Genomic DNA, 25,711 nt, shown 5'->3' with positions numbered 1-25,711 from the left:
ATATGTTCAGAAAAGGTAGTCCTTACAAATAAGGTATTATTGTAAGTGAACACAGGTACACAAGTCCTGTATTTGTAATTCATTCAATAAATTCCCTCAGGTTTACCATGACTCCTGGTGACTTCATGGTCACACTCATGTTATTTTCTCAGCAACATTACAGAAGTGGTTTTCTCTTGCCTTTTTTTTTTCTGGAATGTTTTTTCAACTTTGCAGTCAGTCCAACAGTTCTGGAATTTCCAAAGAAGAAACTATCTGGCCCTGCTGAGCTTTTCAATACTGTCCAAGATCGGATAGATGCTGCTAACCTGAACAGCTTGCCTTCAATATTATAAGGAGTTTTCTATTGCAAATATATTAAAATATAACTAAATCAACTGATCCTTAATGGTGATTGCTACCACAACAGGAATTAATCTGAAAAGAGCAAGTATGGCAGCAACTGATCAGGCATGAGTACAAGCCTTTCAATTCAATTATCACAATATTAAGTTTAATAATGCCAAAATTTTCTACCAAGATCTGAACGCTGTAGTCTATAGGAAGATCTAAACTTGCCTTGTGATGCACTGAAGAATATGGTACAAATTAGACATTTATACATATTTGGATTATTTCACTGAAAGAGTACCGGTACATGGTTTTTATGTAGACGGTCCCCTTCTTATCTTCGGTATTTCCAGTTGAATATATCACACATAGGAAATTACAGAAAAGCCTCTGTTAGCACTAGAACAGAGTCAAGTAGATTAAAATGACTAAATACCTGGACTATATTATACCTTAATAAAGTCCTAATACTAATCAGACTAGTTCCCAAGAGAAATTCCAATGTAGCAGGTGACCTGGAAAGCTTGATTCAGCATGTATAACTTAGTGAACAACTTAGCAAACTGGAAGATGACAGAGAGTTTTATAGAGAGTTCTTATCCAAATAATTTACAAGACAATAGAAATCAGCAAGAGTCTGTACTGGCAAAGCATGCATTATCCTAATTAGCTGAACCTCTTGTCAAGTTCAAAATCAATAGTTGCAAGAGTTCAGCCTTAGCTGGTATTGTTCTTTCAATAATACCTTTCCAGTTGGCACTCAGGGGAAAACAAACTAGACATTTTGACCCACAACTGTATTTGTTAATTTATTATAACTTGCATATTATATTCAACCATATATTAAAGAGGGACAAGTATGTCATTTTCTACCTCCTGGAGCTAAATAATTTAGTCCAGCAAAGGTCAGCATCGTGAAGATCATTCAAGGATTTATTCTTCTTCTAGACTGGTTAACTTTACAACAGCCTCTCATTTACTGAATTCCTTTTTCCGAACTTTTGATTTTGGTGCTGCCAAAAAGAAGAAAAAAAACCTGAGGTCACTAATATTCAAATCTATTCAATATTCAAATCTATACACGTCTAAAATGCTGATATGAAGTTTTTACCATTTGGATTCTCTTGTCTGTAAAAGGTTTTCAGCATCTCCACAGCTTCTTCAGATCGATAACCGGCTATGCACTAAAGAAATTAAACATGTTGTTCACAAATGCATCTGAAATGAAGATACACCATCAGCAGAATTTTTCGGTTAAGACTTCATTATTTTTAAGAACTCAAAAGTGGGAGTAACATAGCTTCTGTTGTTGCTACGCTGGAATGTTAGAATAAGACCAACCTATTAAACATTGTTTACTAGGTAACTTTTAAAGGCAGAGGAATGCATGTATGACTTTTGATTAGCACAAGAAGAAAGCACAGAACAAAAAAAGTGGGAGAAGGATATAGATGTTATCAGAAGAGGGTGTTTTTTTTCCCAGCAGTTACATTTCATGGGAATTTAGGGTGACGATTTTTTTTTGGGGGGGAGGGCATTTTTATAATCTTTTTCTCCTTCATTTGACTGGCACAAATTCTTAAATAAGTTTTTTCAGAGTCCAGATAGCTATGATTGGAAATAAAACTATTTAAGTGGATATCTAACATCCCGCCCGCCACCCACCCCCATGCATGCACAGCAGAGACCTGAAGACTAGGCGGCCGGTGTGAGGTGCATGTACATGCGCATGTGCGGCGGAGCTGAACTGGGGCGATGGCTCACGTGCCCATAGAGAGGGCGCTGCGTGCCACTTCTGGTACGCGTGCCATAGGTTCGCCATCACGGTTCTAGAGCAAGCTCTTCATTGCTGTATCACTTTGATATATCACATTCTTATGTACATATAGAAAGGCACCGTAATGAAGTACTCACTTGAAATGGTTCTCCTGTATCTGTTAAGGTAGCAGAAGAGATATTCAGAACTGAGCCGCAGCCTCCAAACCGTTCATTTTGGCAACCATATACAACCAACGGGATTTATGCAGATCAATTAAGGCATTAACTAGGTTAGATAAGAAATCCTACACAGATAGTATATAATATACAAATGTAACAATCCTGTTTGATAGTCCAGCTATTTTGATATGCCCACTTTCCACCACTACCACCACCATCATCAATACGTGAAATCACAGCTGCCAGTTTTTAGCTGGGCCTTCATACACACCGAGTTCTTCCTGAGGACCTAGGATATTGGACCATATTGGCATGGTAAATGTTCAGATCCAATCAGTGGGGTATTTTTGTGATTGACAAATGGAAATTTTGACAATGCACAGATTTTCTAAATGCTATCCAAGATTTTTTTCGTATGCCAATAACCAGAGATTACCACAGCTGGTTTATACCATAATCTTTCATCTTTGATTTTCAGATCTCGATAGTCTTGTAATCTCCAGGTCCTTGTCTTCTATTCTACTATCTCCTAGTATTGCCATATCAATTTTCCACATTTCCTTCTTTTCAACCACGGTTAAATCTGGGGTGTTATCAGCCAAGGCTTTATCAGTTTGCATTTGGAATTCCCAAAATATTTTAACTTGCTCATTTTCAACAACTTTTTCAATTATATGTTCTCACCAATTTTTCATCAATCCGTTTCACGTGATTTTTAACCATTTGTGCTGTTATTAATACAATAGTTCTTCCATTTGATTTTTACTCAATCCATCTTCAAGTTCTTTTATCCATCCAGCATTTTTAATATAGTCTTGTTTCATTCATGGATTGTTTCATTTTTTGGTATTCCATTTTCAGAATTTCTATTGCTATTTATAATTTATATTATTATTAAATAATTATCATTATTAGTTACATTTGTATGTAGTACTGCCCAATTCCCAATGACCCCAAAATACAACATTACAAGCAAAAAGCAATGTATAATAATCTCCTTTCATTTACAATACATACATTCATCCTTTCCTTAGACATATTATTACAAAAGTGATAACTTCCCCAGATAAAATATTTCTCATTTTCCCCTGCTTGGACAAAAGATATCTTCCACCCATAAATTGAGGACAAAAATATCCAGACATTTAACAAAATGTTTTAAAGAAAAGAAGCTTAAATTAATGTATTCCTGTCGTAGGAAAATTCCAAAATTTCATATACCACACAAGCACTTGTCCCGCCTGATGTAGACTTGACCCTAAATGTCACCTTCTTTTCTATCCTATCCATATCAACATTTGCTAATAAAAATTCAGAGTTCGTATAACTCCAAATACCCAGTTGAAGAACAGTAGCATAGAGGTTCCCCAAGGTGGGAAACAGAATCCCGTATTAAGGATTAAGTGATCAACATTTGGAGAAGGATACTCATCATTCGAAGCGCAGCTGCACACATAATACAGGGCTCAACTGTGACGTATAATACTGTGTGTATAAAAACTTCCTCAGGTTGCTTCTTGTGTTGTTGACACCAATCTAAGACCTGATCAATTGCTACCATTTCTGCATGGCGAGTAGCCTATGGGAATAAAGAAAAAAAAAAATCAGAATTGGTGCCACATAAAATGGGTTACTTTGCATATAAAGTAGCCTGACCTTCGGTAAAAGCCTCAAAACCTGGCATTGCCAATTGGCCTGGTGCTCCAATAGGGTCACATTGGAGGTGATGGATAGATTAATAACAGATCCAAACACTCCCTCTACCCATCCTACTCCCACCCTCCCCAACTTTTAGTTAGAGTTAATAATTTATGCTTTTATAGCACTTTATTCTTGTTATATACATGCTTTGTATAGTTTTATTCTTTTTAATATTATAAGGCGCCAACTGTTACACTGTGATAAGATGGGCAGCAAACAAATTTAATAAAATAAGGAAAACACACATATAAGGAAAAATAACTCTTTATTTTTTAATAAAATTACAGGAACTACAGTTTGGACAAAATGGCCTAGGACAGTTTTCCTCAATTTACTGCCCTCTAGTGTATGGAGGTGAGCATTCTCAGTATTACAAGACAGTATGGCCACTAGTTGAGAAAGGTTAGTTTTCCTTAGCTCTGCAATTGTATTCTCCATGCTTGCCACAGTTCCCAAAAGATGAAAACTGATGTGCTTGGTTCTGTTTGGATTAAGGCAATTAAAACAATTCACTGAAGCATGGAGTGAAATCCTGTCTTATGCCTGAGGATGCTTGCTATATTATATCAAGAGACAAGGGCAAGTTTATAACTCAATGTCTTTTAGAATTTGCTTTATAAGCAAAATAAAACAAAATAACACACATAAGACTGGCTCTTGTTGGAAATTTGTTACAATTTATTTATTTATTTGCTAGGTTTATATCCTGCCGTTTCATCGGAAGCTCAAGATGGTCTACACAGCATCCTCTCCTTCAACTGTTTTTCACAACAGCCTTGTGAGGTAGGTTGAGCTGAGAGATGATAATTGGTTCCAAATCACCCAGGAAGCCTCCATGGCTGAGGGCAAATGCTGGTGTCAACCCAATGCCTTCAAAAGTATACCATGCTGGCTCTTTGACTGAAAGAGAACAACTGGCCAGGTCATTCAGGAAATTTTGGTGGCTGAGAGTAGACTTCAGCTTAAGCTTCCCCAATCCTAGACTGTCACTCTAAGCCTCCTGGCTGTCATATACCGTATTTTTCGGAATATAAAACGCACCTTTTTTCCTCCTAAAAGAGGGTGAAAATTTAGGTGCGTCTTATACACCGAATGTAGCCCCGCCCACCCACTGGCCCCCACCCTTTGGCCTTTGCCTTGCAGCAGTTACTTCCTTGCAAGCAAACAGCAAAAAAAAACAGCTCCTTTCAGCTTCAGCACAGCCTAATTAGCACAAGTTGATTGGATCGGCTTCCGACTCTCAGCTGATTTGCTCTCAGCTGTTTTGCGCAGGGCTCTGCTGTTTGCTGCAAAGAGGTAAATTGCTGGAGCAGATTTCTTCCCCCCTTGTGCTAATCAAACTATGCTGAAAACGAAAATGAAAGCAAAGCAGGCTGTTTGCTGCAATGAGGCAAAATTGCTTAGAGGCAAAGGCAGATTTCTTTTTCTCCTTTTCCTCACCAAAAAAAGTAGGTGCATCTTATACTCCGGTGCACCTTATACTCCGAAAAATACGGTAAGTATCTTCATACTATCAAAGCAGCCTATCAAAATCCAGGCCTCATTAAAAAAAACAAAAACAAAAGTCATTGTAGAATAGAGCACAATATTTAAAGCACCTACACAAACCAAACAGCTGCAGTGGTTGCAATTCTTTTTTATAATGTATTCTCAAAATTTCCACTGTAGGGTAGGGAAGGTCAATGACAACCAATATAGGTGAGGCCTTATTTCACCACACTGATGTTATTTTATACAGTGCCTTTTGTTTTTATTTTACTGGAGCAATTCCAAAAGCCAATCCCAGAACAGAACAAAAAAACCTGCAAGAGCCACAGAAATTCAGTGTCAAAACAATAAAGATCATCAAAAAACAAAACAAAAACCAAAGGCATGGAGTTGTGTCTCTGCTTTGCTTTCTTTTCCTTCTCAGTGTCTGAAACAAGTAAGGGCAAAGAGGACAGGAGAAAAACAGCTGTTTGATCAAAAACAGGATTGACCACAAGCAAGCTTTCTCCTCTATCTGTCAGGGATTAAGTTCATATTTTCTATTTAATCTTTCCAACAATTAATGCAAAGAAAAAATTGATCTACCAGTCATAAAAACCAAATAGATAGCATAGGAAATGCTCTTATGAGCTTTATGCGTGTTCATGGATTACATCACCTGTTTTTTCCCCCAATTATGGCAGCATTTGGCACCGTATTGTATAATCTACATCAGCGGTCCCTAACCTTTCTGGGTTGGCGGCCCAGTACAGGGGTGGGTGGGGAAGAGGGGATAGTTTTGTGCGTGGAGCAGGTGCGTGTGCACACGCACACAGCTTCATTTGAGGTTGACAAGATTCTCAAAGCAATTTATAAAGATAAAAACAGCAGTCATCACATCAAGAAAATAAAAAGCAGAGCAAGGATAAAAATCATCAGTAAAATCCAGAACTTCCTGCAGCTTTACCTTCAGTGGCAGGAAGGATCTTAGAAAAAGTTTTGAAAATAATTGTAGTATTTGGTAGATTTAAGCAGGTGAAGGGAGCCCTGAAGGCGTTCAGGAAAAAAGTTATTTAAACAAACACCTTTATGAATTGTGCCTGGTAACTAAGAGTTAGTTACACCTTTTTTCAAATTAGCAGGATATGATCTCTCTGTTTATGTTTATTCAGCAATCTCGTTGTTCCATTCTGAATTTCCTGTAGTTTCCAACTAATCCGAAAGACAGCTCATGATCAAAACATTGCCCATAGAACAATTACGCAAAACTGCATCATTTGGTCAATGTATCACTTTCAAAGAAGGGTGATTTGTAATACCACTCTAAATGTTTAATAAAACATATAGTTACAAAATAGGAAATGATTTTTGTTTAGCAAAGTATGCACAGTCTAGATATTTAAGATTCTACCCTTACTGTTTTTTTAAATAGCTTATGTATTTCACGATATGCTTCATACTATAAATTTGTAAGTATAAATTGAAAACAACGGCCTAGTTAATTCTTAAGTATATCAAAGAATGCTATTCAATAAAAGGAACTGAACATATGTAATAGATAGCAAATGTGAAGCAAATAGAATGCATTTAGCTATAATCTATTGTTATAATACCATCTTACAAATTAATTTTAATGTGAATAGTCCTTCAAGAGATTGTGCTTAGCAGGTGCCATAAATGCTATAACACACTCTAGGGTGCAACTACAATCGCTTCCCGAGAGCTGGCAGAATTCCTGACTTAAAATGCTCTCTGTTCTTATTAAGAACTGTTAAAATTCTCCCCTCATAAAATCAGTTAGATAGAGTTCATTGTTTTGAATGAATTGCCATGGACATCGAAGTTTTCATCATCTCCAACTATGCTGAAGACTTCTCAAGGGGCAGGGGTAGGGTTATAGTTCATCATCATGAACAAACAAACAAACATGTATTCAAGCCAGGTTTGGCAATTGTTCTTATTGTTGTACTTGTTCTCTTCCCATTCCATGTAGATGAATAACCCCATAACGATCGAATCTGTACAGTCTTTTGCAAATTAGAATCTTCTTGTGAAATTCATGACATGTTTATTTCTGCATTGTACTTCCAAACTTTGGGAAAGTTGTGGCTACTGGCTGCTGTTGTGATGCCACTGTAGTCACATGATCTTCATTTTCAACATTTTGTGAGAGTTTCTCAGGCAGTCTCACAATCCCTTGGTCCCTGCCAGATTCCCGTAAGGAAATTCAATGGTACAGTCAGTGCAAAGTCAGAAGTCACTCCTGCTCCCACTATTTTTTGCCCATCCTTGGTCATTCCATTTCTCTGTTTAGTTAAGGAAATATCTCTGAAAAAATGACTCAATGGGTCATGGGTTTCTAGTTTATTATGACATACTGAAAGTTTAACTTTTATTGTTTGAACTCTTTCAGTTTTTATTTCATTATACATGTAATATATATTGATGTAATATATCCACCAGTCTTTCTCAATCTTGCTAAAATTCAGTTCCCATGATCCTCAGCCAATGGCTATTCTGTCTGAGGTATTGTGGGAATTAAAATACATTTGAAAATTGGGGCACTTTCAAATATTATCACTACATTTTGAAACTTGGTCTTGTCTAGGTAACAGTAACAAAACAAAATGTGGAACATTTGATAAAAGAAAAAGAAAACAATCCACAAATAAAAAAATACTAATAACTGAAGTTCACTAGCATTCAGAGATCAAGACAAAACATTTTTATTACAAAAAAAGTTACCATGTCCCCCTTAATTACAGGTAGGCCTCAGAGTACAACAGTAACAGTCAAACTTTGAGGACCAGTCATGGGTACCCTTTATTCAAGACCAAGACTACTTGTAAAGTAAGAAAAATATAAAATGGTTTTTCAGAATTGAGTTTAGAGAATTGAGAATTGAGAAAAGAAAAATATAAAATGGTTTTCCAGAATTGAGTTTGGATGTGTTGAGATATGTTTATAGAGAACACAGCATTTTTTTACTAGAATTTTAGAAAACAGGAACTCAAAACAAAAAAATTCCAAAACAGTAATTTGCTATACAATTCCCAAATTATACAAGGCAGGTTTTAAACACAGCTGAAGTAGAGGAATTTCTTGAGGATCTTTCTATTTATATATGCAGTGCAAAGGACAGGATTCTCACTTACATTTTTTGTTTCATTAACTTCATTCCTTCCTTTCCCCACAATCTCATTATTGTAGACCATGAGGCAACCAACAGGTACTTCACCATTCTCAAGTGCATCTTTAGCCTATCAATACAAAGTAATTAGCAACAGCATTGTTAAGAAGGATACGGTGTCATATTTATCACAGATTGCAAATTCAGAAGCATAACACATCCAACTGCATTTACTCCATCACAGGTAGTCTGGGACCAGAAACTTGGGTCAATAAGTGACACAAGACACTAAGTGGAAAATCATAAGACTCAGACTATGCTTATGACTTAATTTCAGCTTTCCCTTTTCCCACTCCCCAGCCCTTCAGAATGCTCACCCAGGTGCAGGGATAATTAATAAGGGAATTGATTTACATTCATTGTAGAGGAAAACATTAAAAGAAAGTAAGCAAGCATACAATGGAAAAACACATCAAAAAGGAATGCATTGGCAAACAACCAGTGCTAGCACATTCCTTTTGATATGTATTCTCCACTGTGTGCCTGTTTATTCTCCTATAATCCTTTCTTCTCCAATCTCTCTTCTCTGCAAGAAAAGGGGAAACAGTCGCTGCATGAGACAGTCAGTAAACAAGGTCTATCTATGCAACTGTTTTTCCTAATGCAAGAACAATAATATACAACAATGCCTATAAGAAACCAACATTTCTGACTGAATGGATCACATACATAGCAAAATAAAGGACAAAGTGCAGAGGCAGTTACCTCTTCCCCCCCCCAAAGTTCTCAAAAGAAAAACAAACCGAAATTAATACATAGCAAGAAAACACCACACACAACTGTGATTTATTGGCTGAGCTATACCTGAAACAATAGTTTACTCTGGTTTAATTACATTTTCATTTACAATGACTTTGTTTAATCAGTCAAAGCAACTGCTACTCATGTAATGTGGCATGATTTGCTTAGTCTAGTGGTTAAGGCACCAGGCTAGAAACTGGGAGATTGTGAGTTCTAGTCCCACTTTAGCCATGAAAATCAACTACCTGATTTTGGGCCAGTCACTTTTTCTCAGCTCAACCCACCTCACAGATTGTGGGGAAAATAAGAGGAGGAAGGTGTGTTGTATATTTTCACCACCTGAGTTCTGTGAAGTTTCCGAAAGATGCCCTAATTAATTTATGAGCCATGAGCCAAACTTCAAAAGAAATACAGTCATTTATTAGGAGCACCATTCTGGGAATACTCTGATGGAGTCAGAACTGACCTCACATAAATTTACCGGCCCCATGACCCTGTCTTCCCCCTCCTCCCTGGGCATGTCATAAATCACATTCTCCAACTGACCACATTGGCAGGTTGTGAAACCCTGCTGACTCCAGTAACCTAGGACACAATGTACAGAAAGGCATTTGTGGAATGTAGTTTCAGTTAGGCATTTGAAATGCCATCAAATACCAGGATCTTATTATCATATGTGGTGGACATGTTTAGAAGCTAAAGTCTATTGGAACAGAATTAAGACTTGGTTAGAGGAAATGACCCAACATATTGATTTAAAACCGGAGCTGTTCCTACTGGGTATCCTACCAGAGAAAATTAATAAAGAAAATGTATATTTGATTATTCATATAATAACTACAGCGAAGATAGTATTTGCGCAAAGATGGAAAGTAGAGAAAATCCCATTGGAAGGGGAAGTAATTAAAAAAATTGTGCAGAAATGAATAGATTAACCTTGATGATTAAAGAGAGAGAAGATACGGAATATTTTAAGATATGGGGGAAATTTTATGATTGGTTAGAAAAGAGAAATAGATAAAAGATGTTGATAACAAAATAGGAGAATATTTATATTAAATGTATTGTCCTTGGGGGGGAAATATTGTTAATAGAGAAATGGGAATTATAAGGGAAGAAATGAAGATAGGAGGAGTAATCAAAAAGAAGAAGTTACTGAAGAAACACCGAGATGACACATGGAAGGATTGATGTATTATGTGTTTGTTTGTGTAAAAAAAAAATAGTAGTAGTAGTAGTTTTGGGAGCTTCATCACTGCAAGCTTTCAAGAAGAGGCTGGACTGCCATTTGTCAGAAATGATGTAGGGTCTCCTGCTTGGCCAGAGAGATTGGACTAAATGGCCTACAACAATGTTTCTCAACCTTGGAAGCTTGAAGATGGGTGGGCTTCAACTCCCAGAATCCCCCAGCCAGCAGCGCTGGGGGATTCTGGGAGTTGAATACCCCTGGCTGGGGGATTCTGGGAGTTGAAGTCCACCCATCTTCAAGCTACCAAGGTTGAGAAACACTGGCCTACAAGATCCCTTCCAACTCTGTTAATCTGTTAAATATGTTATCAGGGAAACTCCCAAACAATTCACGCGTGGATGTCGCCCATTAAATGCGTTAGTCTTTTCCACCCCCACTATCTCCCAAGTTCCGAAATGCTGGCAACCCCGAAACCCGTTTGTCTTTCTTTCTTTCTTTCTTTCTTTCTTTCTTTCTTTCTTTCTTTCTTTCTTTCTTTCTTTCTTTCTTTCTTTCTTTCTTTCTTTCTTTCTTTCTTTCTTTCTTTCTTTCTTTCTTCTTCCTTCCTTCCTTCCTTCCTTCCTTCCTTCTTTCTTTTTCTAGCGGGACGACCGCCCTTCTTACAACAACCCCTTTCGGTTGCTTCTCTGCGAGAGAGCCGCCCTCACCATATCTACAGCTCTGTCCATCCAGGCCTCCGTTTCCCCCGCGCTCACCCGCCACCTCTTCGCCGCTTCCATCATCTCTGGAAAGGAAAAAAAGCAAGCCTCGCTTGCTTACGGAACGAAAAGTGAAGGGGGAACAGATCCGAGGGGGAAAGAAATGAAGGGAGAACCAAGCTGCTGGTGTGGGGGGGGGAGAAGGGGAGGGGGACTCGAATTGCGGGGTGGACCGTGGGCCGAATGAAGCCGGCGTCGGAGACGATGGGCGGGGCTTCCTGCGGCGTGCTGGGGACGAGTGGGCGGAGCGGCGGCTCGACTGAGAATCCTCATCTGCCGCCGCCGCCGCGATGCTGCTGGCCGTGTGGGGCTTCCTGAAGCGTCACAAAAAGAAATGCGTCTTCTTGGGCGCTTTTCTGGGCGGTGAGTTTCTCTTCCCCCCCCCCAACCCGGGCATTTTCCGAGCCTTGGTTTGCTACGCTTTGCTGCCCAGAAACAGCTGTTAAACAAGCATCCCCCCCTCTATCTGATCCCGAGCGCCTCCTGCGCTCTTCCTGCTGCCCCAGAGCCAGAAGCGTCCGCCCCCTAAAATCTGCAGGACGTTTCCTGCTCGCCCCTTTTAAGTTTGGCTTCGTTTATCTATGCCGAGTGAGCTTGCTCCCAAGGATGGGTGCATGCATGAGGATTGCCACCTTCACTCCTGATTAATTTACCGATTTTCTTCTTAGGTTCTGTGTGTGTTCACCTAGGTTGGCTAAAAATCATCATCATCATCATCACCCCATTCCTAAGAGGGCGTGCATAAGTGCACCAGCGTGCCTACCGTCCCTGTCCTAATATTCCTTTTTACTTAACTCTTTTCATGTATTCAAATTATGTTTATACTGTTATCTTATATATGCTTGACAAAATAAGTAAATAAAAATAAATAAATAAATAAATAAAATCTTGCAGGAGATATGGGGAGAGTGACCCCACTTACTGACCCCACTTTCCTCCTTTCGAGACGGTCTTTCTTGCTCCGTGTTGTACATACCCTGATATTTCTGCCTTTTTCCAGTGGATAATCTAAATAAATATACTAGGGTGAATTTATTTACGTAGCATTGGTTACAGCAAACCAAGTTAAAATAAACTCAAAGCAGTAATGAACAGGAGGAAAGAAGATTCAAGCATATTTATTTATTTATTTTAATTAGATTTATATGCCGCCCTATCTCCATAGGACTCAGGGCGGCTCACAGCAATTAAGATATACAATCTCAATCCAAGTAAGAAACATGTTAAACGTATATTAAAATACATTAAAAATCAAAATTCCATCAGTCCAGGCTGGGCAATTTAAACAGCCATGTGCTTTACCTGAGCTCTTATTTGCCAGCATCGGCTTGAAACAATTTTCCCTTTAGATAAGAGTTACGAACCAGGCAAATTTAGCTGTAATTCCAAGAGCATTATCTTTAGTAGAAGAGAGAAAAAATAATTTTCTGTTGCTCTGAAAAATAAGTGACAGGTTGTTGTTGTTTTTTTACCTGGGCCCTTGTACAAATAGGACAATGAAGGAAAGGAAGATAGATAGAGAGCTACAGTCACATTTGCTAGGCCTGGATGAAGGTGTGGATTAAAGGCAATGTTTCAAAACCTGTCTTGAAGCACTGTTGATGATAGTATTTGCTTTTGCAACTGAGTTTAAAATCTCTCTCACTAGAAGATTCTGGATTCATAAAGATGTTTCATTGAATGGGGATTTGTAATTAAAGGAAACCAAGTTGCCAGTTTACAATAAATAAATAATGAAATGGAAACTGATACATAGTACATCGGGAGAGTGCTTGGTTAAGGAATGCTTAGTTAAGAATTTATCTTGCCTGAGAAGTTCTCCCAATGGAGATGTAGATCCTACTGATGAAAGAGGTTCAAGTTCAGACAGATTCTTTAATTAGTTCACATGCTCTGCAACCTCCTCCTTCATTCACAATTGCATGAACAGACTTGTACAATATTTTCCTGTTCCAAGTGTATCTTGTCACCCACTTGAGAAAGTATCATTTTTTTTTCTATATACAGAAGCTTCACCACTTCACCACTAAATACAGAAGCTTTGGTCTTGCCAAATGCAGTTGAATTGAATTGAATTGAATTTATTAAACTTTTATACCGCCCTTCTCCCAAAGAACTCAGGGCGGTGTACAGCCATATTAAAACACATAAAAACTCACAAAAAGTTCTTTGTTTAATGCTTCTCTGGACGAATATTATTCTTGGGCTGATCAACCATATTCCTAATTGTTAGTAGCTTGGTATTTCAGAGAGTGTAGTGTGATATGTATGTGTGTATGTCTTTTGTAGGGGTTTATGTACTTGGAAAATATGGCCAGAAAAAAATGAAAGAAATTCAAGAAAGAGAAGCAGCAGAATATATAGCACAAGCAAGAAGGCAGTATCATTTTGAAAGCAATCAGAGGACTTGCAACATGACAGGTAAGGTGGTACTGTAGCTATTTTGTTTGTCAAAGAGACCAAAGTCTGAAGCTTGCTGTCAAATTCCCTTTTTTTGGTACTTGTTTTAACATCTAACTCCTGTTTCTTTAATGAAACAATTGCTACAGACCAGGGGTGAAATGCTCCCAGTTTGGACCGGATCGCCCAATCCAGTAGTGATGGAGGCAGGTCGTTCGGAGAACCGGTAGTAAAAATCCCTGTTCCCCCCCCCATGCCCAGCTGAGCCACACAATCATCAGAGGCTTTTTTTTTTACTTTTAAAAGCATTTTTTCTACAACCTCTTTGGCAGAAAAAATGCTTTTAAAAGTAAAAAAAAAAAAGCCTCTGATGATCGCGTGGCTCAGCTGGGATCATCAAAGGCTTTTAAAAGAAAAAAACCCTTTTTTTCTTTTAAATGCCTCTGATGATCCAAGCTGAGTTGCCTGATCGTCAGAGGCATTTAAAAGAAAAACTGTCTCTGCCAATCAGGCAACTCACTGGGATCGTCAGAGCCTTTTGAAAGCACTTTTTTACAACCTCTTCGCCAAAGAAGTTGTAGAAAAAATGGTTTTAAAAGTTAAAAAAAAAAAAAAGGCCACGCCCACCCAGTCACATTACCCCCCACCAAGCCACGCCCACAGAACCCGTAGTAACAAATTTTAGATTTCACCACTGCTACAGACGAAACAATGCTTAGAACAATGTTTGCTAACTCAGACAGATCATCAAAATGTAACTACCATAAATACAAATAGATTTGTAAGCTATTTTTTATATTTCTAAATTGTTAATTGACTATAAATCATAACTGAGCAATTTAACATGCAAAACATGATTAGCTTTAACAGTAGTTTGGTACTATGTGTGAACTACATTGGTACGGTTAGTCATGCTAATATGGACAGGTTAGTATAATAAATAGGATTCAGAAAGTTGTATGTCTAGTTCTGCATTTTCAGGAGGGCTCTTTTTTTTTTTACCAGTATTGTATAATCTCACATAGCAGATTCCTTTTGAAACTGATGGGCTGTCAGTGATCCTTACATTTATTGTTTTCTAAAAGTTATTTTAAATAAGCCTTAAATATTTTCCCAATGTTAGATTTATGTTATAGAGATCTTTACATTCAGTTCTACAGTAACATCCTCACTATTATATTCAAGTTATTATTTTTATTTTGTTGATGATGCTCCGTGCCTTCAAACAGTTCTTCCTATCATCTACTTTTTAGTACTATCAATGCTTCCAACTTTAAGAGACACTTTGATGTATCAGCTGAATTCTGAGAGTCTCACTTCGCTGCTGAAAAACAAGTAAGCATAAATTATCAAGAGATTATTATAGTTTGTTTTGAATGTCTGTCTTTTAGATTTTGGTAGTGTGTATGTACATAACGTTAGCATGGACAAAACTATTTGTTTTCTGTTAACACTCTATTGACTTTAGGGGAGGAAAACTTTGCCATTGAAGTGTCTGAATCCTTTTTTCATGCTATTATTTTATGCATGAAATTCATAGATGATTCTGCATTCTGGTTAAATTACTTTTTTTTTTACATGTCTTCTGAAATACTTATTACCAAGGCAACCTAGGGCTACACATTTGTATTTTTTTCAGTATCACAAAAAAATTGTGAGTTATTCCAGTGCTATATGAGCAATCGTGCTTATGCAGTTGAACTTCCTGTTCCTTTCCAATGTGTGCAGAAGAATGGGTAGGATTAAGAATCCAACTGAATCTCTCAACTGAATGGCATCATTGCATAAGTTCCTGTGCTTTGCAAGCGTTCTCCTTATTACAGTATTACTTTCCAAAATCCCAGTATTTTTCTCCATCATATTTTTATGTTTGATTTTTTTGTTTTGTTTGATGTGCATGCTCTTCACATGTGATGGAACTCTTCAATTAATTATAAATGTGTTTATTCTGCTCTTTCTGTAGGCCAGCCAATAAGTTAGAAATATGGGAAGAATTGAAGATTATAAGTAAGTCAAATGAACCATTGTGCTTGTGATCCACTGAGCCTCTTTAGGTGTACATAAAATGAGACTTTTCTTTCTTCATTATTGGCTATTGTGCTTCAAACACTATCCCAATAAACATTATAATTTGTCATGAAGAAAGCATATTTATTCAAAAGTAAGCCTTACTTTTGTTAAGTGGAACTCTGTTGAATTAATTTTGAATTCTCATAATGGCCATAGTTATCTCTCCTGAATCAGTGATTTCTATCCATAGATCAGGGGTGAAATCCAGCAGGTTCTGGAGAACCGGTAGCAGAAATTTTGAGTTCAGAGAACCGGTAGCAGAAATTTTGAGCAGTTCAGAAAACTGGTAGCGGAAATTTTGAGTAGTTCAGAGAACCAGCAAATGCCACCTCTGGCTGGCCCCAGAGTGGGAATGGAGATTTTGCAGTATTCTTCCCCTGGAGTGGGGTGGGAATGGAGATTTTGCAGTATCCTTCCCCTGCCATGCCACCAAGCCACGCCTACCAAGCCACATCACGCTCACCAAGCCACGCCCACAGAACCGGTAGTAAAAAAAAATGGATTTCGCCACTGCCTTAGATGTGTAGTTATTTTCCACCTTATTTTATTTTCTCTAATTTTAAACCTTCTGTTTGTAATGTTTTTTTAAAAAAATATCCTCTCTCTCATTTCAGCCTTTACCACATAGTATCATTTAAAATTAAGTAGGAATCTCAGCTCACCAACACAAAGCATAATTGAAATTTTAATTCTGTGTCCTTTAAACTCTTTCTTCACTCTATTGTCAAGAGCAGTTGGGATGGTAGCTTGGCTGAGTAGAAAACAGTCATTTCCAAAGACTTGTAATAAGCAGGTGTTGTTTAGTGTTAGAGATATTGTCCCAAGATGTACCCTGTTCCAAATAAAGTTGCCTTTTGCAATTGACTGATGGTAATTTTATCAGTGCTGCTGGTGTTCAGTGGTGCACCAGATGTTTTGGGATTACATCCAAGGTGCCTCTTTCTATTGGTAGAATCTTTGCTTTCTTTTGCCACAGTCGTTCTACTTGTATTTGCAGGTGTTTGTATTTTGTGATTTTCTCCAGTTCTTTCTTCTTCTGTTCTGCTGTCTCCAGGTACTGCAACATCCAAACTTTTTGTCTTTCTTATCAACAATTTTAAGCCTGGGGTGTTATGTATTATTATTATTCTTGTTTAATATAGCTGCTTGCTCCGAGAGACTCTTGCCATGTCTTTGTCTTGTGCCTTTGTAAAAGCCTGCTTACCTTAAGTGACCATCACCAGGATGTGGCAAGGACTTGAACTCCAGCTGCTACACCCTCTGTGTATTATGTTAGAAACTGTGGCCAACCTTGGTATTGCTTTGTCCTCACTGTGGTCCTAGTGGCCAATATGCCTTTTATCCAAAATTACAGGAAGAAGAGCTTATTAGTGACTTAACCTTTCTTTCTGCTTGACCTTTGTCTTCAAGATTTTTCAACATGTGCTTCATGATGCTTCCTCTTTGGTGTCATCTTTGCTACCTGTGTCTCCTGCCTGGACACACATATCTTCAGTCTCAACAAGTCATCAGATTCAGTTACACCAAAATACTCTTTCCTTCAACTTATATTGTACATCTAATTGTGATGTTTAAAGATAGTTTTGTTCCATCAGCTACTATCCAATAGAAGCAATCTTATCAGGAGTCTCCTTAACACATGAACATGATGATATTATATTTACCTCAGTTCAAAAGGATGTATTGCAATAGTAAAAACACAATTTATGGTTGTCATAATTAATTAGAATGTGTCATAATAGTGAGAATAATGTTACATAGAATAATGTAAAATTTTTGAGATTTTCCCCTTTGGGAATCCTTTTGGGAATTGTGGATTTTTTGTTTCCTCCATTTTTTGCATTTTAAGTAAAATCTTGTTTTTTAAGTCTATTGCTTCAATAAATCCATGGATATAATAGCTTTTATTTAGCCAAATCTAGTGCTTTGATTAGCTTGAGATTCAAATTATGCTGTTCCTTTAAAGATATTTTTAGAAAAATAAATAAAATGGAAATTTGCCCTCCAAATAATTTATAGAAGTATAGCCCTGACTTAAGTCTCTTAAAAGCACCATTACAATTTGATGTTATTAATAAAATATATTATTTTTAAAGATAACTTCAGAATTTCATATAATTTTTTTGTTTTATTAAAGGTTTTACAAGGAGTATTGTAGCAGTATACAGCACATGCATGCTTGTAGTTCTTCTCCGAGTCCAATTAAATATTATTGGTGGATACATTTACTTAGACAATGCAGCAGTTTGCAAAAATGGCACGGTAAGTAGATTGTTTTCAAATAGATAAAATTTCTGGGTTGAAAACTCAGAAAGGAAATTATACTTTGAATACTGTAGTATATTTTTATGCTTGCTTAAATCTCATTGAAACAGACCCATGCTGAAAATACTTATGATTACTGAAATGAAACTATGTAAGATGGAGATTTAATTTTTTAAAATGGAATGATGACCAAAAAGCATGGAATACCAATATTAAAATACCTTCAAAAGACTATATTGTAACCTGGCACCAATCACCCTTTATATCTGGAAACTGCTTTTAAACAGTTTTTCAGGAGGACTGCAGAGGATATGGTTGTGATGCCATGGCACCGTTAAAGAGATGTGATTACAATTTTTTTTTTAATTTGATTTATATGCCGCCCTTCTCCGGAGACTCAGGGCGGCTTACAATGCGTTAAGCAATAGCCTTCATTCTTTTGTATATTTTTATACAAAGTCAGCTTATTGCCCCCACAAACTGGGTCCTCATTTCACCTACCTTAGAAAGGATGGAAGGCTGAGTCAACCTTGAGCCTTGGAGAGATTCAGCTCTTTTTCATCATTTGGACCAGGAGTGGGGTGGGGGGTAGGGGAGAAATCAAGATTTATTGTAAAGTAAAAGAAACCTGTCAGAGGGTAGGCTTTTTGTGTGTGGCATTTTATACCTCTGGCAGGTGCCTAGACAAATCCCTGTTTTCTGGTAACATTTTGAGAAGTGGTTTGCCATTGCCTTTTTCCTAGGATTGAGAGAGACCGACTGGCTCAAAGTCACTCAGTTATTATTATTATTATTATTTATTTATTTATTTGATTTTTATACCGTCCTTCTCCAACAGGACTCAGGGCGGTGAACAGCCGAGATAAAACATAACATATAAAATTTAAAAAACAGTTTAAAAGACATTAAATAATTTTGGCCCTCAATTTAAAACAACCCAGTTAAAACCAATTTCAAATTAAAACCGAAAGGATGGGATCAAGCCAGCCCGGCTAGATGAAATAGATGTGTTTTCAGGACCCGACGAAAAGTCCGGAGGTCTGGTATCGTGCGTATCTCTGGGGGTAGGTCGTTCCAGAGGGCAGGTACCGCCACAGAGAAGGCTCCCCCTGGGGGTCGCCAGCCGACATTGTCTGGCCGACGGCACCCTGAAAAGGCCCTCTCTGTGCGAGCGAACTGGCCAGTGGGAGGCTATTGGCGGCAGAAGGCGGTCTCGTAGTTGCCTTAGTTGACTGGAATTTGCCATCTCCTGATTTTTAGCCCGATGCCTTAAATCATTACACTAATCTGGTTCTCATTGGAGGTTTAATACACCTTTTTTTGTAAAAAAAAAAAAAAAAAAAAAAGAAGTGCTATTCTTGTTTGCTACCAAATTTTAGCAGCATAAAATTGGGCTTTCAGTGGCTACAAGAACCCCAGGAAGGCTATGGATTGCCTGCCTTTGATCTAGCTGTGCTTCCAAGATAGCTTTCATGTAGCTTTTAAGAGGGGGCGGGGAGGGGGAATGAATTGTTCTGTTCTACTTTAAAAGATGACAGGAGCCCTTTAAGAAGTTTTTAGCAGCGACTGAAGAGGTAAAGGAAGAAGTCTGTGTTCTGATTTACTGCAAGATATGCAGGACAGTAGTGTTTCTTAGGTAGCAGAAATGATACAGAATATCTTTCTTCTTGCAGACACTTTTAGCTCCCCCAGAAGTTCAACAACAATATTTATCAAGTATTCAACACCTCCTAGGAGATGGTAAGTTATCTATAAAACAATTTTACGTAAAATAATATTATGACGTTTGAACTAGTGGGAATTGATCTTCAATCATTCTTCCTCTTCTACCGTAGGCTTGACCGAATTAATAAGTGTGATTAAGAAGACTGTGCAGAATGTATTTGAGAGGTATAATAGGGTCTTTTAAAAATCTAAACTACTTGGTTTGAATGCACACTACTAAGTTTAACTCTTCTCCTTGCAGTGTTTCTCTCAAGCATGCCCTTTCCCTCTTGGAACTGGAACAGAAGCTAAGAGAAATTAGAAAGGTAATTGAACAGCCTGATGTTTCTGCCTCTGAAGAAACTGCAACACAATCCAAGCTATGTCATTACATGATGCCGGATGAAGAGAATCCTTTAGCTTTCCAGGTATTTTGCATGTTATTAACAGCAGGGAATCGGTCTGACTCTGAACTACAATTGGGGGTTGGTTCTGTATGTTTTTCATAGAATTGGAACTTATCTTGAATCTAACATCTTTTATTTGACTTCAGCTTTTCCAAACTAGGATAGGGAAAAAACACATTACGGTGTGCAATGGTTTGTCAATGATTTCCTCATCTGTCACAAACAATGTCTTTGGCAACATCACGTATAGGCCAGGGCTGTCAAACTCGTGGCCCATGGGCCGGATGCGTCATGAGCTGGCCACACCCATGCCTGGTTTAGCGAAGGGGTTGACGACGTGAGTTTGACACCCCTGGTATAGACAGTAAATTCTACTCCGGAACAGCTCTTGAGTAGGGTCACAACAATCATGGTGGAATTCAAGGCAGATAAAGTCAGTTACCCTAATTGTGAAAACATTCAGGTTGCCTTTATTCTCTGTCTTTCTAGGCTAATGAACTGACAGAAAAAGATGTTGCTACCATTAAGTTACTTAATGAAACAAGAGATATGTTAGAAAGGTAAGTAGCCAAAGTTTGAGGACTTGAACCTGAGTTAATGCTAAACATCCTATGACAAACAAGAAGAAACAGAAATGTTAATGAATTGAAATTTGGATATTTTCAACATTTAAGATGTTAGTAGTTTTAACGGTATTTTCTATAAATCTTTACAAATGAAAGATCCATTTATACAAATAACAGACAATAATTATAAGACTTCAAGAGAGAAATCCAGTAACCTTTGTGCCTTACATCCCCTTCATGCCCTAAGATACTTTAATTTTCACTTCTGTGTTGAGCAAATCAATATCATCATGGACAAGGGGTGTGGATGGAGATCAGATTTGCATCAACAGCATTGCAGACCCTTCATTGCAAATTGCACAAATGATCCAAAACGCAGGTTCCTGTGGATGTTGCTGGGCCAAACCATAATTATTATTGTAACCCAATGGCCTGCAATTTGGTTACTGAAACTTGTTTATTATTGTCGGAGTGACAAGCAAACTGATTCATACAGTAAAACTGAGGAGAAATGTATATAGTTGTTGGAAGCTTTGACATGAAAAGTTAAACAGTTGCCTTAATTGGCATTTTGTGCTGATAAATGAAATGGATGTTTCTATATGAGTTTACTGGCAAATATCATTTTGAACTATGGTGTTGAGTTTATTTCCTTTATATGTGTGGTAGGAGGGTGGAATGGAACTTCTGTCCCCCAATATGTAACATCTATAATTCCCTAGAACTGTGATGGCGAACCTATGGCACGCGTGCCATAGGTGGCACGCAGCACCCTTTTTCTGGGCATGCAAGCCATCACCCCAGCTCAGCTCTGCCATGCATGCGTGCGTGCCTCTGCGCGTGCGTCCCGCTGGCCAGCTGGTCATTGGGTCTATGCTGTGCAATCGTGGGGGGCGGGGCATGTGGGAGGGCACTCACGCATGCATGGGGGGCATGCACACATTCATAGGGGATGGTTCGCGTGGGTGGGGCTGCTAACACGTGTGGGGGGCTGCACACATGCAATGGGGGAGCACACATGCGGGGCAGGATGTGTGTGGGGGCACCTACGCATGCGGGGCACGCACACATTGCATTTTGGGGGTTTGGCTGCTTATGCGCACATGCTTTCAGCACTCGGTCTGAAAAAGGTTAACCATCACTGCCCTAGAACATGTACTGCCTATGTTGTATAGCCTATGACCCATCAGGGTTTGGGAACTGCAACTGAAAAGTTCAGTTTGTGCATAAAAAGGTAGTATGATACAACTTCAGTTTTTCCCCAAGAATTATGAATAATACGAGGGAATTTTTTCTTCATTCCAGCCCAGATTTTAATAGAGTTTTGAGCAGTTGCTTAAATAGAGGTTTTAGTCGATTACTGGATAACATGGCAGAATTCTTCAGACCTACTGAACTGGACATATGCCATGCTGGCTCTGTGAACAGGTAAAACTGATTTTAATATTACAAATGCTTCCAGCTGTTATTAGAGAATAGTAGTTTTTTTTCTATCCACTAAAAGTGGAATGGCAATTTCACAGTGGTATTTCAAGAAAAACTCCCTGCAAATCATCTCAAAGAATCAGAAAAAGTTATTTAAAGTAGATGCATGGAAGATGTCCATCACAACAGCTTCCACTATAGTTCTAATGAAAGTGTTTTCACTGTGTGCAAAGTAGGCAAGAGGCATAGAGTGGTTGTACAACATGATTACTTCGAACTGAATTATCCCATTACATATTTTACAACCCTTATAAGCTAGAGTATTTTCTAGTTACTGTCTCTCATTTTGTTTTTATCACAAGCTGTCAATTTAGGTAAAATGTAGAAAAGCAACTTTTTCTGTTCCAGTCTAGGAAGAGCCACACATAAATGGCTGCTCTTGCATTTTTCCATTGCCAAAAATCTTTTGAGCAGGGTTGTATTAATGTGGAATGTGTCTTTTCTTGTTCTAACATTTTAGTAGAATCTGCTTGGCAGCCAACAAAAAACTGTGATGCGTATACTCAGCTCATACAGAGATTGAGAAATGCTGAGCGTGTAAATGGAAGAGTTGGGATCGATTTATTTGAATTCCCACCTGTTTATCACTGTTGCATTGCATAGGGACAGTTTGTATTGCATATGTTCTTGATGTCAATATTCAATATTTGCAATCTTACGGTGGCTGTGATATCAGTATATTGTGAAAGTAATTAAACAGACAAACGTCTTCTGTATTTTTTTTCCTATCCTAGTCTTTCCAGTGCCAGTCTTCCTCTAGCCAAGATAATCCCAATAATAAATGGACAGATCCATTCAGTCTGCAGTGAAACACCTAGCCATTTTGTTCAGGTAAGAAAGCCTCTATTTTATTTGTTTTAAAATGAATTCAACTGTTTGAAAATAAGTCTGATTTAGTTTGGTAGGATTTATTCTTAAGTAAGTGTGTTTAGCACTTAGTCTATTTTAAAGTTATATATCATCCTTGCTAAATCTAAATTCCAATGAGTTTTAACAAAATTAAAATAACAGGAATAGGGACCATTACCTCAAATCATGAGTAAATTAAGATATTCATAATTAAAGTGAAATATTTTATCAGCCTATTCTTTATTCTCATGATTAGACAGCAATAAAGGAGGAAAGCCTAATCTTTTTGACACAGAAAAAAGTCTTTAGGTTTCCTTTATATTCCCACCCCTTCCTAAATGTTTTACATCTCTTCTATTCATTATATTTTAATTTTGATTTTAAGCACTTGCACTGCTTTAGTGTAGATATACTAATACTGCAAAGGTTCAATTTCCGTTCTTGATATCATGGTAAAAATAGTACACCATAATAAAGCAGAGCAAAAACTGATCTGAATATTCTTTTTAGGACTTATTAATGATGGAACAAGTGAAAAACTTTGCTGCTAATGTATATGAAGCCTTCAGTACCCCACAACAACTAGAGAAGTAAACTGCTGTTCAATATGTACAGAATATACTATTTAGTATCCAGTTATTGTGACTATTCATTTTGATAATGAAACTCATTAACAAGTGCCGTAGAATGACTATCCTTGTAAAACAAACACATTTTAAAAAGTTCATTTCCAAATTTTTTATACTGGAATTCCTAAAGCTGACTTAAGTAATTATTAATATAAAAAAATCTTTGTGCTGTAAGCCTTTGCATTGAGGCAGTCAATTTTGAATAACTTGTTTACAAAAACAAAACAAAACCAGTGCAATAAGCACTGTGTCAACAGATGGTTTCTGAAGATTAATGGCAGTTTTTATAATTGCGCAAACTACCACAAAAATAGTATGATGGGAAAACTATGTCCAGTTGATTTTCAGTCTGGAGTAATAAAATCTTTCTGCAGTCTCTCCAATTCAGCAACTTATTAGTTGTATCAGAAACACAACTTGACAGTGGGCAAATGGAACAAGAATAACCAAGGCCAGCTCTGGTATACATGTCACCATTTTTCTCCTTCGGTAAATGAGAATGGCTTTTAGTTAAAGTTTCTCTTGCCACAAAACCACTATACAATTCTCGCTCTACAACTGAGTAAAAGGGGCTTTGATCAAAAGATCATCATATACTCCTATTATATTTCTGGTGGTGGATGAGTAATTATGCTTTTCTCTCTTTTAACCACCGAAATGTTTTTCTTAAGTCTTAAGTTTCTTAAGACTTGGGGGAGCAGATAAGCAACCCAGCAGTGGGCTTAGATGGCTTTTAAAGTTTTAGGTTCTTCAAACTGGGACTACTAACTATGCTAAAGATCTGTTGGTATCTGAAAAGTGCAATGTTGAGCTTGCTGTATGAGTTTGGAGTTGAAATGTATTGTTTCTAGCAAAAATTATGTTTACACTGTTTATAAATGGCTATTGCTGTATACATTCATTTTGTAAATATTTTTAATTTGTATTTACTTGAAGCTCTACAAAATATCTGAATCACAATAAAATATTTTGACAGATTACATGCTGTCCTGATCAGTGCTGTTTATGGAATTAGGAATTTATTGTTTAGAACGTATCCCCAGTTCTTTGAATATAGAGTAAAACATCAGATAGTTGCAAAGCTGCAGTGCAATCAGTTAATACAAATAATAAAAGATCTAATGTAACAATAGGAGGTAACAGTAGCTAAATCTCAAAATGAATTTATTCCTTTTGAAGCTAGTGAATTGTAGACAATTTCACTAGTGATGCTCTGCACAGACATATATTATAAACATTTAAATTAAAAACTTATTTTTAATGGTAATAATCTCTGTATTTTAAAGTATGAACTAGATCACTTAGAAATAAGAGTGCATATAGAAAGTCTATACAGCCCTATTAAAATGCCAGGTTTTTGAAAAAAAATCAGACCAAGATAAATTACTTCAGAATTTTTTCCAACTTTTATCGAAAATACAAGCTGTACAATTCAATTGAAAAACTGAAATCTTTCAGGGGGGAAAAATAAAAAAACATACAATAATGTGGTTGCGTAAGTGTGCACACCTTTAAACTAATAATTGTTGAAACACCATGGATTTTGCTGTAAGAGGCAGCTGAGTAAATGTCAAAAAATCCTACTAGAACAGTTGAAAATGGGCTTGATCAATCATTTTAATCACTACTGTGTACTACTATTTAACCACATTTTGAACGTGAACAGTTAATTCTGAACATAGCCACATCCCTGCTTATAGGAGGGTGTGTACCTTTATGCAATCATGTTATTAATCATGTTAAGCTATTTATTCCTCCCCAGGAAGATTTTAGTTTGCTTTTCAAATGAATTGTACAGTTTATGTGTTATATTAAAGGTATTCTGATGTAATTTATCTTGGTCTTGATTTTTTTACATCTTAAAAATCTGACATTTTAACAGGGCTGTGTTTAACAGGATTTTCTATAACCACTGTATTTATTTATTTATTATGACATTTATTTGCTGCTCATTTCATATCCGATAACTCTGGGTGGCTTGTAACATAAAAATATTTTAAAAAAACATTAAAATCATCATTT

At 37.3% G+C, this 25,711-nt stretch overlaps 2 protein-coding genes across 2 annotated transcripts; one reads left to right on the top strand and one right to left on the bottom strand.

The window, feature by feature from the left end:
- Positions 1 to 1,106: 1,106 nt before the first annotated feature.
- ADAT2 (adenosine deaminase tRNA specific 2) lies at positions 1,107 to 11,338 on the bottom strand. The gene is made up of 6 exons (XM_070952149.1): positions 11,264 to 11,338; positions 8,592 to 8,696; positions 3,697 to 3,847; positions 2,245 to 2,351; positions 1,442 to 1,514; positions 1,107 to 1,343 (listed from the first exon to the last, which is right to left on the bottom strand). Exons 1-6 carry the CDS (start codon positions 11,336 to 11,338, stop codon positions 1,303 to 1,305), a joined length of 552 nt encoding a protein of 183 aa, XP_070808250.1. The 3' UTR covers positions 1,107 to 1,302.
- A 229-nt stretch (positions 11,339 to 11,567) lies between these two features.
- PEX3 (peroxisomal biogenesis factor 3) lies at positions 11,568 to 24,653 on the top strand. The gene is made up of 12 exons (XM_070952135.1): positions 11,568 to 11,677; positions 13,604 to 13,735; positions 14,968 to 15,049; positions 15,678 to 15,721; positions 17,922 to 18,046; positions 19,723 to 19,789; positions 19,885 to 19,939; positions 20,016 to 20,181; positions 20,650 to 20,720; positions 22,032 to 22,154; positions 22,946 to 23,042; positions 23,571 to 24,653. The coding sequence occupies exons 1-12, from the start codon at positions 11,605 to 11,607 to the stop codon at positions 23,652 to 23,654; spliced, it is 1,119 nt and encodes a 372-aa protein (XP_070808236.1). The 5' UTR covers positions 11,568 to 11,604; the 3' UTR covers positions 23,655 to 24,653.
- Positions 24,654 to 25,711: the final 1,058 nt, after the last annotated feature.

Source organism: Pituophis catenifer, unplaced genomic scaffold (assembly GCF_029215685.1).
Source record: "Pituophis catenifer annectens isolate HBS135680 unplaced genomic scaffold, rPitCat1.0.hap2 SCAF_1, whole genome shotgun sequence".
Taxonomy (NCBI): domain Eukaryota; kingdom Metazoa; phylum Chordata; class Lepidosauria; order Squamata; family Colubridae; genus Pituophis; species Pituophis catenifer.
Note: the sequence above shows the minus strand (reverse complement) of the source record. Positions and strands in the feature narration are given on the sequence as shown.

What these genes read in the sequence shown, in the direction of transcription:
- ADAT2 (XM_070952149.1), bottom strand. Translation starts at nt 11,338, where the DNA reads ATGATGGAAGCGGCGAAGAGGTGGCGGGTGAGCGCGGGGGAAACGGAG. An exon ending in AGCTGCGCTTCGAATGATGA is followed by an intron (nt 2,352 to 3,696) that starts GTATCCTTCTCC and finishes ATTGATCTGCAT; the next exon opens with AAATCCCGTTGGTTGTATAT. An exon ending in CAGACAAGAGAATCCAAATG is followed by an intron (nt 1,344 to 1,441) that starts GTAAAAACTTCA and finishes TCTTTTTGGCAG; the next exon opens with CACCAAAATCAAAAGTTCGG.
- PEX3 (XM_070952135.1), top strand. Translation starts at nt 11,605, where the DNA reads ATGCTGCTGGCCGTGTGGGGCTTCCTGAAGCGTCACAAAAAGAAATGC. An exon ending in GAGGACTTGCAACATGACAG is followed by an intron (nt 13,736 to 14,967) that starts GTAAGGTGGTAC and finishes TCTACTTTTTAG; the next exon opens with TACTATCAATGCTTCCAACT. An exon ending in CATGCTGGCTCTGTGAACAG is followed by an intron (nt 22,155 to 22,945) that starts GTAAAACTGATT and finishes TTCCTATCCTAG; the next exon opens with TCTTTCCAGTGCCAGTCTTC.